Here is a 13,004-nt window from a genome sequence, read left to right on the forward strand (position 1 = left end):
GACTTGACCGCTTCTTTGTCTTTCCCTTTTCGCACCCCCCTTCCATACTTTATTATTCCTGCACTATCACCCTTCTTTTTCCTCAGTGGAGGTCATTAAGTCAATCTGTGGACATAAATAACCCGCAGGACATTGCAAAAGTTTCTGGGGAGCTTTAAGGATTGCCCGCTAAGGACTCCTGCAGGTGTTGAGCCTTTGGCTTTCGCAGCTGGTTTGCGATAATGTTCCTGTTCTTGGTCCATCAAAATGTTTTTAAAAGTCAGTTAAACGAGGCAATCATCGGGTCTAAATAGGGATTACCGTTGATAGGAGGGATTGAGATGGATCTAAAAAACTAGGAGGATTGTATATGCAAATATAGGATAATAACATAGAATATCAATCTAATTCTGTGCAACAAAACAAGACCAAATCAACAAATTGAAATATATACCCTTTTAACAAAGATATAGAGTAAATGTTTTGCTCAAATTAATTTGCTGTGTCTAATATATTTCATTAAAGTCCTAGTTAATTGAAAAGCCCCATACAAATCGCTAGATTACATTTTTCCCAGAATGCAAACTCACAAACATTTTAAAGAACTTTCGTTTAAGCTCGAGTGCTGTGGGCAGACCAAAGAAAAGTAAGTAAACATTTCGGCCTTTACACTTAGCCTCATTTCCACTCGAAGGCTACTACTTCACTTGAAACCAATGTTGTCGGACATGTTTTAGAAGCCCCTGTTCGCAATTTTTGGATCTCGGATGTGTGAGAACTGTGTGTGGATATGTGGCCAAGTGCATTGTGTTTCCGCTTAGTGGTGGACTAATGCGAAAGCTTAAGGCCTCTACCCATTTGTACAGAAGCTGGAACACTTAACTGGTGTGCACTGAACGAAAAACAAAAATGATGAGGCGGATAACTAACTAAATGCCCAAACAATATGTTCAAGTTTCTTTAGCAAAGCAACAATTTTATTTCTAGAAAACTTTGAACACACGCGTACATGTATACATGTATGGCAATGTGTTATGTGAAAATATTTGTTTGCAGTGCCAAGCTGAACCCTTAAGCCGAGTTCAGTTGCCTAGTCTTTTGTAATTAACATGGCATTCAAAGTTAAATCTCTGCACCAAGCCCTCCCCTTTTGCCCCTTCATGTGTCTGCGGTTGCCAAAGAGATTTCTAATTGAAATGCTAAGAAATGTTTAAACACATTCTCGGGTCTCGCCAGTCAACACCTTTTCACTACTTTTCACTTGGAGTTGCAGCATGCAACATGTCAATTAGTCAGAGTTTGGCAGCAGCTGCCAAATTTAATTTTCCGAGCCCATTGCACCGGCTTTTCTGCTCTTTCCTGTCTGCTGTCTCCCGCCTGCCGTCTGCTGAATGGATTCAAAGCATTTTCATGTCGCACACACAAACAAAAAAAATGGCAAAACGAAGCGAAAACTTTTCAACATGTGTTGGCAGCTTTTTGGTCGAAAGGCGAGAGAAAAATGTCGAAGAAAACTCCTTCAAAGTTGTAGGAAGAAAAAAAAGAGGTGCCAAGTGGCAAGTGGCAGGTAATAATCTATGCATGTGTGGGTGGACCAGGGGCTTAGAAAGGGGGTTGTGGACTCAGCCGACACTTGGCAGCACTTTACATTTATTGTGGCAGTCGAGGATGCGAGATCTGAAGGCGGAGGAATGCATCCGAAAGTGCCTGTCACGGGGGGCACACAAGCAAAAATAAAACCAAAAGCATTCCAACAGCAGCGGCCAGCAAAAAAAATTATGATGAATGTAAAATGTTAGCTTCGTTGAAGTTTAGAAATTAAACAATTCCTAGTTCCCAGTTGAACTTAAATAAAAAGCAGTTACATCTGCAGATGTTTTAAGCCATTTTAAAGTGATTAATTTTCATAGTTCCCCTTAAATTTCTCAACTTTCTGATGTCGCAACTATATCTTTCACCCCATCTGTGAAAAGCCAGTGAGTTCATGCTGTAAGAGCAGGACATGGCCACAGTTCTAAGCTTTCTTAGTTGCTTATTATGCAACCCCCTCTCGCCAGCTTTCCATTGCCAAGTCATCGTCGCTGAGCGTGCGGAAATGAGCAGCTGTCTTGGCCTGCTTTGCCCCCCGTGTGCCCCCTAACTTTCTACCAATTCTCCTCAATGGCAAGTAAGGAAGGAAAAAGAGCCCCGTTCAAGTTTAAGCCAGGTCCACAACCCCCAACCCCCGCACCCCACAAATTCCAGATGCCTTCGGGGGCTCACTTGTGCTAAGTAGTCACAGCAGTCGAGTGCAATGAAATTTTAGCTGCTGCCTCAGCTGGCGTTTCGAGCACAGCTACTAAGTCAAACTTACATGAACACGTAGAAAAATCCAAAAACTTTCCGAAATTTTGGGCCTGCAAAGATGCCAGCGTGGAAACATTTTTCAAGTTACAATCAATATCCGGAAGAGATTTACCTTTTGGTGTTTTATTAGCAATCGACTACTACTATCTCCATCACTTTAATTTTAAAGGCCATGCCAATCAGCAGTTTACTTAGCATGGAAAATGCAAAGAATTTATTCCTTTTAATTGTCAAGAATATATCTTCGAATGTCAAGCAACGCTATCAATGTTCAAAAGAAGTGCAATCAGTTTTATGGCTGTCATGATCAGAAGAGAGGCCAACTATTTTTCTATCTGCACACACAAACACACTTACACACACACACATGTCATAAACACACACACAGAGAGTGGGAGGGGGAGAGATAGAGAGTGCTGAACAGCAGCTGCAGCTGCAGCAGCCATTTTTTATCATCATTTCCGGAACTCGTTGACAAACGGAAGCGACGAGCCGAGTGCAAAAGGGGTCGATGATTGCACAGGAGCGGGGTGTGGAGGGGAGTGGCGGGGTGGTGGGCTCGTGACCCAAAGGAGGCCAGAAGCACATTAAGCGGGTGGTCGGAGCGGGGCGGTAGGAAGCGGATATGACCGAAATAGCATAGCCATTGCTTATAATTTTACATTTGGAAACTACACTTTGAACTACTTTCCCATGTAAGTATGCACTTACTTATACGACCATCGAACGAGCGATTATCCCTCAGAAATACCCTTTTGAGTCCTTCCAATGGCCTTTCAGCTGCGCCACTTGGCCGAAGTTCAACTGCAGAGCGAAGCGAAGAAAGCCAACGGAAAATAATATTATAAGCATTCAAATCACTTCTATAAAAGAATTCGCATATTCTCAAACAGCTTGTATACAAATGGGTTAAAAGATGGCGAACGTTGGGAAAAATCTCCTAAACAAATAATTAGTCGAAATAATATTTACATATTTCAGCGACAATAGAGGTAATCAAATACTTTGATCGCCCTTTGTATATACACATGTATTTTATGTGAACTATTAATGATAACCGAATATATCATATATTTATATTCAATCCTCGGCAAATACCAAACCCACATCATTGCGATAGTGACAACTTTTTATGCCCGAGCTAGTGGACATAAAAAAGTCATAAAACATCGATATCAATGAGCACATATTCGCCCATTCCTTCGAGCCACTCGAGTCGAAATCTACGGCTAATTTCTTGGCCCAAGCAGCGCATTCGCTTGGTCAACCATGGACGCGCTCAACACTTGGCCAAATCCCATGCCCGTACTCCGATTCGGCCCCCTTTCGGCCATTTCTTTTGGCTACTTTCCGCAGTTACTGCCATTTACTCCATATCAGCAAATCCGAGCCCAAACCACTCCAAATACCACGCCCTTCTCGTTGGGCTCGTTCGACAGAACTTGCTCTTTATGTATGTATGTACACTGGGAAATATCACGATTATATTCGATATAAAATAGGAAAATAAAATCTCATAGCTCAACAAATACTCAAATTCACACATGAAGTTATAAAAGATGAAAATTTTCATTGAATTTATTAATAAATACCATTAAATCAAGACTCTTCTTAACAATTTTTGTTCACAGTGCCTAAGAAGCATGTGTGTGTATTTGTGAGAAGTGTTTTTTTCGCATTGACAGCAAATTCGAAATATATTTGCCCACTGGCCGACTTGTTTCCTTTCCAGCCACGTTTTGCACCACATTTTCAGGGCTTTCAACGGGCCGCATGAGCTTGCAGCTCGAAATGTTTTTACTGCTGAATGGGTAATTTAGTATTTGGCAATTAGCTTTTGCTTTCGGCTCTCCAGCGAAAGAAATTCTCCTTTCTCGGGCTTCATTTCCCACTTCACCACCCATTCCTGTCGCCTGGTTTTTCCCAGCATTTTCCTGCCATTCAATTGGCACATGCATTCTGCCGACTCGTCGCTTCGCTCGCCTGTTTGTTTATCTGTTAAATTATGCAGTCGTCTATTAAGTGGCTGAGATTTATGTGACCACCACCAGCAGGAGTGAAGGTGTGGCCACGAGGACGAGGAACATTCTTGTAGTTTCCATGAGTCAAACTTCAAAAGAATCCTCCGCCAAAAAGAGAAAAATAGTCAATCTCTTATTCGATTTGAATCTTATGAGTCATTTATTAAAATATACCCATTGTGCATAAATTTGAGCATTCCGTGCGCATCATTTCACATATTATATAATAAGCCAAACACATAAATTGGGCACACCATTTATAATAAGTGTGTATACAAAGTAATACGCACGTACGCCTATCTATGAAATACATTAAGTAATATGTGAAATTTGTTTTCCACTTTTGTCATTTGCAATTATTTTGCCATGTTGAACCCGGCTTTGTACCGCTGTCATTTAATTTTGTTTACGCTTCATTAAATATTATTGAAATGCTGCAATTAATTGCGTAATTGTTATTTTATGTTGCTGCGCAACTGTTTCGGGCACTTTAAGCACTTGACACAACAGCCAGCGGCCAGTAACTGTTGCCCTTTGGCTTAATTCTTCCTTTTCCCACTCCCACTCGGCGCCGCTTTCCCCAATTTCCTCCGAGCTTTCCTTCACATTTTCCACATTTTCGCCCCCCGCCCACCAGCCCGATTTCATGTGAACTCATTGAGGGCCCCGAGGGCCATTTGCCGGCCAACAAATTGCACATTAAATTAAACACAAATAACTCGTAAAATTATAAAATTGTTGAATGTAAAAAACGTAAAGTGCAGCAACTATGTAATTAGCTGCCAAATCAACAAGCGTGCAAATTATCAGTGAAAATACGGCAAAAAAAATAAAATATAACGAAACAGCGAGGAACCGCAAAAAATACAACACAAAAGTTAACACGCAAGAAAAACAGATTGAGGAATGCACGCATATACCCTTTAAAGTTTAAACATATACGCATATACCTATTTTAAATTCATTTAATATACGTAAAAAGCACAAGTAGCACCATGAAACCAAAATAAGTAATTCCTTATATAAAATGAGAGTTGATTGATCCAATTGGTACCTATTCGAGTATTGCCGCATAGGTAAAAGGTATCGGAAAATAACCAGGGGTAATAACTCGTCCATCGCATGCAATTTGGGAACAGTTTGAGGTTTTCGTTTGGACGTTGAACAATTGCCTGACATTTCACTTAGCCAACCTCAACACATTTCACTTTTTACATCCATTTCGCTGTGAATTAGTCTAAGTTCGCTGCTGGGCAAACAAAGGGAAAAAAATATATATGTATGTGTATACAAAATGTGGCAGTAAATCAAAAGAAGAAATAGGGGGCCAAATCCCCACACAAAGCCATTTGTCAAGCGTCAACAAGAGCGCTGACAAGTGAGAAGCGGATGGAGTTGGCTTCCCTTCGGATTGGGGTTTAGTTTCTAACCCTCCGAACACCAAGTACACAGAGCCAAAATCTTTCTTCAAGCCATTTCGGATTTAATTAAGCAACTATATACGAAGTTTACGATTTTTTGAATGAGAACTATATTCTTATAGTTCAAGAAAAAACGCATGTAAGCAAGTTAGATTTAATATTTAACTATAAATACTAGACAATTTTTTAAAGCGTACAGTTTGTCGGCCAAAACGATTTAATTTCATTATTAAACAATGGGCGACAAAGTGGCAGCAGATTTCATTTATGACCCGCCTGCTCACAACACGCGATGTAATGCGCCTCAACCTCGGTGCTCAACCTCAATCTTATGTGAAAAGACTGAAAGGACCTGCCCCAACTAATTTCACATTGGATGGCGGACCGGACCGGACAACTAGCACGCAAGGACGAGGGGCGGCAATGGCTGGTGGGCGGGGCCGTGTCAGCGGTCAGGTCAACGTTGACGCATTGCACAGGAACCAGATAATTAAGCATAATGACAGAAATATTATATAGCACTTGCAGCACTTGCTTGATAGATGACCCCACATGATGTGGAGTTGCTTGAAATATGGCCAGATGACACAGGAACAACCAATTTGGTGCCGGCACTAATCAGATCAAAAGCGTTGCTAGAAGGGCATCCAGAGGGAAGTCAGGTCGAGGGTAAGTTAAGTAATTTGTTCCTAGTAAGAATCCATACCAGAAGTATGTTGTTGGTAACACCATTTAAACCTTAACTTATCAAGAAAGAATACGGCTTTGTTTTCGATCCGAGTAGGCTTAAAGGGCAAAAGTCAAACTTTGTATGGTAATACATTCAGTTTAACCAAGTGAGTGACACGAACACGTCTAGTTTACTAACAGCATTTTCACTTTCGTAATTTTATGTAATGCAAAACGTAAATCAACACAAACATGGGAATTCTGCGTCCCGTCGCAGAATCCTTGATTGGATAAACACCAATCTTGGCACCACTCACGTTCGTTTAGAGGAACTGCGATCCGGCGTGGAATATTGTCAAATGCTTCATAAGCTGCAACCTTCGGCGATTAAGTTGAAAAAGGTCATCAAGGATCCGAAGAGCCAATACGAATGTGTGCAAAATATGAAATTGCTGCAAAAGAGCCTCTGCAAACAGGGCGTTCAGAAGCAAATACCCATTCAGCGGCTGGTTTCTCGTGGTAATATTGAGAGTTTGGAGTTTGCTCAGTGGTTCAAGGCATTCTATGATCATAACTACCAGCTGTTATGTCCCGAAAAGACCGAAGATTCACCGAATACACTAGCAATATTCCACGAAAAGCCTGACAGTTATGATAGATTAGAATCAACTGCAAGCAGTCAATCAGGAAAGAATTTAGAAATCAACCAGGAGAAGAAAACTATAAAATCAGATGAGGAACAAGTTTCTCTTATACCAGGATTGGATTCTTCGCCGGATGAATTGTCGTTACACCCACTTGAGGGCTATTCGCAGTCCACCTATGAAATTATTCCAGAAAATGCACTGCCAATAGACGTTATTGATTTTCAGGAACAACATTCACAACGAAGTCAATCAAATAATTGTAATTCTGAAGATATTACCACGGCAGGCGAATCTTCGGGGTCAACAGAAATTGATTTAATGAAAATCGACCCTGAAGAAGGTAATCGCTGTAAGGACTCCAATGGGCCACTTCTCGGAATATATTTGGATGGACCCCTCCCCCGGTGTAGACCATTTAAACTTCGGCGGACATTTGATTTTCATGAAGTGAAAAGCGTTAAAATCAAAAAGTTGGTAGATGGATCCGCCCCAATTTCGTCGGAAGAAGAGTGCTCTTCCGATGATTTCAACAAGGATATGGAAGCAAAAATCGTTTCGATATGGAAAGATATTCATAAAGTTATTAAAGCCCTACAAAGGATCGAGCAAAATTGGTACCGCAATAAGAATCATGAGAGAAGAACGACATCTAAGCATTGATTATAAGGAGATAGCAAAGTTTGAAGTTTGCATAAAATATAGTTAGATTTACATATTTATATATGTACGTTTTCAGATATGTTTCGGCCAAGTTGTTTACCAAAACTCCGTAATTCAGCTCGACTAAAAATAAATTTTAATGTATTACCTTCCAAAATAAAATATGACCAACTGAAGATTTCCCCAGCTGTCGTTGTTTTAGCCGCAGTTGAGTCGACTTGGCTTCAAATTTGCCTACACTTGTTGGTAATTGCTGTGAATCGGAGTGTCTGGCTTTGGTTTTGGTGTCCTCACCCGTCAGTCAGTCAGTTATTCAGTCAGTCAAACAACCAACGCAACCGCACTCATTTGCCAAATTAATGGCATTTCATTTGGGACTGCTGCCGCCTCTCAGCTCAATATCATTCATGCCAGGAAGTTGTCCTCATCGTTGTCCTTTTCGTTGTTGCTGTCGCTGTAGTTGTCTGTCCGGAATTTACGTGTCTGGTTTGGCCGCTTCTGGCGAAAAGACACTGCTTCTAAACCAACTCCTATACACTGCGAAAAATTAATTAAAATGAAATTCTAAAAAAAATTAAAGTGGAATCCAGCCTGCACCTCTTGTAAATTGTTGATGTGTTAAGACTACTTCAGTTCTCTGAGTAATATTTTTTAATCTTTTCAGCCGAATTTCCTCTGTGTGGCAGCTCCGTTCTTCCGAAAATCGCTCCTTTTCGCCAACTGGCGGCTGGCCAGGAAAACTCCTTTCTCTGGATTTTCCCGGGGGGGTCAAGGGGTTAAGGCAGCAGATTGAGCGGAGCCCATTTCCAGACGAACGATTTTGGCAGCCAGTTGTTTGTCAGCGGCGTGCGATTATTCAAAAGTGCAACATGCAAATTTATTTTCTGCATAAAATGTTATGAGCTCGCATGAAAATGTCTGACAACAATTGGGATTGGCAATCGCTGTCCCCGCGGCACAAACTTTGTTGGCAAACATTTTGAGAGGCTTCGGGATTAACCCACCTCCGAACAGGAGTCCTTTTTTGACACCCTTGCGTTCAGGTCACTGCAATTTACACTTAAAGTGCAGAGGATATAGAAAGCTTGACAGATTTATTCAACGAACTATTATTAATAATGAAATATAAATTACTTTAGAGGGAACTATGTGTTAAGGGTTAGGCTTTTGCAGCCACAAACTGACTTTCGGTGTAGTGTTTTGTTTTGTGGCACAGTTGGTATCTTAATTGGATGTGGAAAGTGTCGAGTGGGTTTACCACTTCTACTCTGATTGTTTCCATCCATTATGCACTCCACACTCTGCGACATTGAATTGATTTCAACCGCTGCCGCATTTCAATTAATGTAATATGTATGTATATATGGCCACCATATTCATTTCCCAGCTGGCGGGAAAAGCCGTCAGTGATTTGCACTTTTCCAGCTCATTAAAATCGCATAATTTGTAAAATATTTACGAGTTGGTTAAGCGCGTCCCGGCCGCTGGATCAGCTTTACATCTTTCGCCGCGGCCTCATTTACCTAATAAAATTACTGTCAATTAACGCCAGGTATCGTGCTTACCTACATTTTCCAGTAGTCCCCCCGCCGTTTGCCACCGAGTTTCTCGGAACCCTCCTCTGGGTGGATTATTATTTACTTTGAGGGGTTCCCAGGTACACGGTCAATAAATTATGTAAACGGCTTAAGCTGCTGGCCATTTTTTCTAAGTCCTGTGCATTAATTACCAACCGACAGAATAGCATAAAAGTTATTAACTTCTGGAAATTAGATTTCTGAATTTAATTACAATGTTAAATATTGTCCTGACTCAATAGGATAAATAGATAATAATGACTTATAGTTTATTTCGTTATCACATTTAACAAGGCAATGATTTCTGGAGCTCCGAAAGTGAAATGCAGTTTTCCGCAGTCACAGAAAAGAAGTATGGAAAATGAATTGAAAAACTGCAGCATTGTCAAAGGAAGACAAAAATGCAGAGAAAAATTAAAACCAGGAAGCGAGCGGCAAACTTTCAACACATAAAATTTCAACTGAAAGGAAAAACATAAAACTGATGGATTTACGAACAGAACAGACCATTTTCCAGGCGAAGCTGGTGGGGAGTTGGAAAACTGGGTAAGTGGAAAACTCCCTGGCTTGGTGGCTGTCTAAAAGCATGCCACGCCACCAAATAATAATAGTTTTTCACTTGTTCAGTTTGACCGCCAGCAGCCAAGCGGCGAGTTTATGTGACAAACGTGACTCAAGCGACAATTGCTCGGCTTTCACCCCGGGAAATCCGGGAAATCGTGCTAGGGGGGGAGGGGTTGTGGGGAAATTCAGTGCGACGCGAGAGGGTGAGGGGGCTGCCTTTTTTTATGGCCACACAATAAAGCGAGCAATTGAGCGTCTTAAAGTGTCGCCCAAGTGCATTTAAATCACACACTTTGCGACCATTTGCCGTAATTTGACTTTAAATGTTATGGCCAAGAGTTGATTCGCCCTCATCTTCCGCCCGGCCGCCTACTCCAGCACCCGGTTAGTTTGGCAGCCAAAGGACCTCGAGCTGTGTGCTCCACTTTATGGCCAGTGTCTGGTGCCCGCAAAAAATAAGAAAAACATAAATTTGATGTACATGTCGATTATGTGCCAAAAACGAGCCAAAACCACCAAATTCACGAGCGCAAAATTCCTAAGTCAATTTCTTGACCTTCGCCAAAAGAGGTCAGTAGAAGAAATGGAAAATGAGTCAGCTAAAGTTGAGGTATAACTTTTTAAGCGAACTTTTTGAATATTAAACAAGAATTATCTGTTAAAAAGCGATTGCTGCTTTAAACTTGATCATTCAGTCAAGTTTTCACCAAACAGCAAAAAAAAAACAAAATCGATTAAAAAATATTTACTTCTTTTTGCGGGTCGACTTCAGTATCCATATGATTTACATATTGCAATCGCTGGCTTAATATGCTAGTTATAAAGGCTCATAGCGTCACCAAGTGGTTTAAAAAATGTGAAATCCCATAGATATGTGGCCAAAATTGAAACTCAAACATGGATAAATAAAAATATTTTCCAAGCAAAAAAAAATCGAATGAATAAAAAATGTGTGATGTGCGCGAATGGTTTGGCAAAAATGTAAATCAATATAATGAAAATGACTGAAAAACATGTTCGAGCTGAGAGGGGCTGAATATTATTTTCGAGCATCCTTTTTTTTACCGCGATTGGAAAGCATTTTTCTGTGGCCCAGCAATCCAGTTGTTTAATTGGCAAGTTCTCATCAATGAAAACGGATTGAAAACGGAAAAATATTTATATAATATTTGTCAAATATTAACTTTCAACAGTTGTGATCCGTCACCAGTCCAAATGAAGATATTTCAAAACCAAAGCCTTCTTTCGTATATAACCACTTTATTTTTCTCGAAATTCGCAGAGCAGTTCCTTTATAGTTCAATTAATTTTTTAAGTGCCAATAAAATACTGTTCACTTCCACAGACGACGGCCATCAAGATAATGTGGCTCCCTATCTATGGCTAATTTGCGTGCCTTTTAAAGGCGGCCGAAAGTAAAGTGGGATCGAGGGGAGAGTGGGAAGAGGGAACTCCCGCTGTGAAAAGCGCTGGATTCTCGATTGCAGGATGCGACCGCTTAAGTGCCTCTGCCAGAGTCATAACAATACACTATATAGCAACAAAAGCCGCCGCTGACATTCCGCTTATTATTTATGTATTTTAATAACAGGCAGACGACGACGTCGCGACGCAGCTAAAAAGAGATGGGTAGAGCCGCGGCGAAAGAGACGGCAATGTTGGCTCGTTGCAAAATGAAGTACAATGGCCGACGGGCTACAAAATGGACATTGGTTAATGCGACAGCTGTTGGGGAGATCGGAAAATCCAGCACAGCGAAAAAAGCGGAGAGAAAAAATTGTGGCTACTGCTGTCTGTTAAATATAAACAACATTCCTATATACATATACAGTATATATGTATGTATGTGTACCGCAGCCCTCTTGTCGTATACTTAATGACAAGCGAGACTTGAACTTTAAACCGAAGTTGCATCTTAATTGAAATGTTATCCACAGATTCTATGGTTATTTTATATACGTAATAAATTGTATATCCTATTAAAAAGTGCACAGCAAGAAAACTGAAGAACTCATCGCATAAATGAATTTCTGCAAATTAATATAATAAGGGATTACTATAATACTAATAAAGCCATTTGTTGCATAAGATATGAGGTAATTAAAATATTTGCTTGTAATTAAAATAAGTATTTTGTTTGGCTTGTTATAGAACTCACTAATACTCAACTAATACTTTTCCCGTGAACTACTCGATACTTTTCCTCCGTGTTGTTTCGTTCGTTGCATAATTAATGCTCTGTGCTTTAAATTTACATTTACAATGCCGTTACAACGCTGTTCACTGATGTTGATGCGCATTAAGTGTGCGTGAGTATCTGTGTGTGGCAGGGCAGGTGAAACCACCATCGGGCGCACATAAATACCATTCACATATGTATATTTCTACTTGCTTCCACATAAGTACGGCAAGCAGCAGTTCTGAAAGTTGCTCACACATCCCAACGAACTCAAGCTGAACGGCTTAATGAAATTATCATTTTCATTTCATTGCAGCTTCGTTGTCTTGAGGCCAAGTGAAATTGCCAGAAAATTGCCAACAATTTGAAGCCGGACTCGAACATATTCGAAAGTATAACTATTATTCTCAGATTTAAAGGCCAAAAACTTGCAGGTAAAAATAAAGATACATATACATACATATAGTAAATATAATACCTCAATAGCATTAGATTATATAGGACGCATCTCATTAATTATATATTTTAAATATATACGAATTTTCTATAATATTTATTCTGGAAGACATCGCAGTGTAAGCAACGATTTTTCCATTCCCCTTCCCCTCAGTTCATTTTTCTTGTTCTCCATCTATCTCCGTGTCAGCAGATGGTGAGGGAAATAAATGAGCAGCATACGCACAATATTCAGTTGCTTATTGTGTGCCACGCCCCCCTAGAAGCGACCCACCGCCCCCCTCATTAACATCCCGCAGTTGCAAAAGCGTAAAAAAGAGGAAAATGCATAGAAATTACGCATACGCAGCGTGTGACGACGTTCAAGTTGCTGGCTGCAGTTGCTTTTGCCGTTGTTTTTGTTATTGCTGCGAGCGCTGTAACTGAAATTATCGTAGTTGTTGTATATTAAGTTGTTTTTGCTATTGCTGTTGCTTTTGGGCGTT

The 13,004-nt window shown here is 40.4% G+C and overlaps 1 protein-coding gene across 3 annotated transcripts; it reads left to right on the forward strand.

Annotated features, from left to right (window-relative positions):
* The first annotated feature begins 5,613 nt into the window (after positions 1–5,613).
* Positions 5,614–12,554, forward strand: LOC116801668 (protein BIM1). Of its 3 annotated transcripts, none has more exons than XR_004362158.1 (3): positions 5,614–5,906; positions 5,960–6,436; positions 12,380–12,554. XR_004362158.1 is itself a non-coding variant. In XM_032722615.1 (2 exons), the coding sequence occupies exon 2, from the start codon at positions 6,664–6,666 to the stop codon at positions 7,741–7,743; it is 1,080 nt and encodes a 359-aa protein (XP_032578506.1). In that variant the 5' UTR covers positions 5,705–5,906; positions 5,960–6,663; the 3' UTR covers positions 7,744–7,919. The 3 variants fall into 3 exon arrangements, 1 of the variants encoding a protein (XP_032578506.1); XR_004362157.1 differs by lacking the exon at positions 12,380–12,554 and adding an exon at positions 11,476–11,928; XM_032722615.1 differs by lacking the exon at positions 12,380–12,554 and having other exon boundaries at positions 5,705–5,906; positions 5,960–7,919.
* The last annotated feature ends 450 nt before the right edge of the window (positions 12,555–13,004 follow it).

The sequence above is a fragment of the Drosophila sechellia genome, chromosome 2L (genome assembly GCF_004382195.2).
Source record: "Drosophila sechellia strain sech25 chromosome 2L, ASM438219v1, whole genome shotgun sequence".
NCBI classification, from domain to species: Eukaryota; Metazoa; Arthropoda; class Insecta; order Diptera; family Drosophilidae; genus Drosophila; species Drosophila sechellia.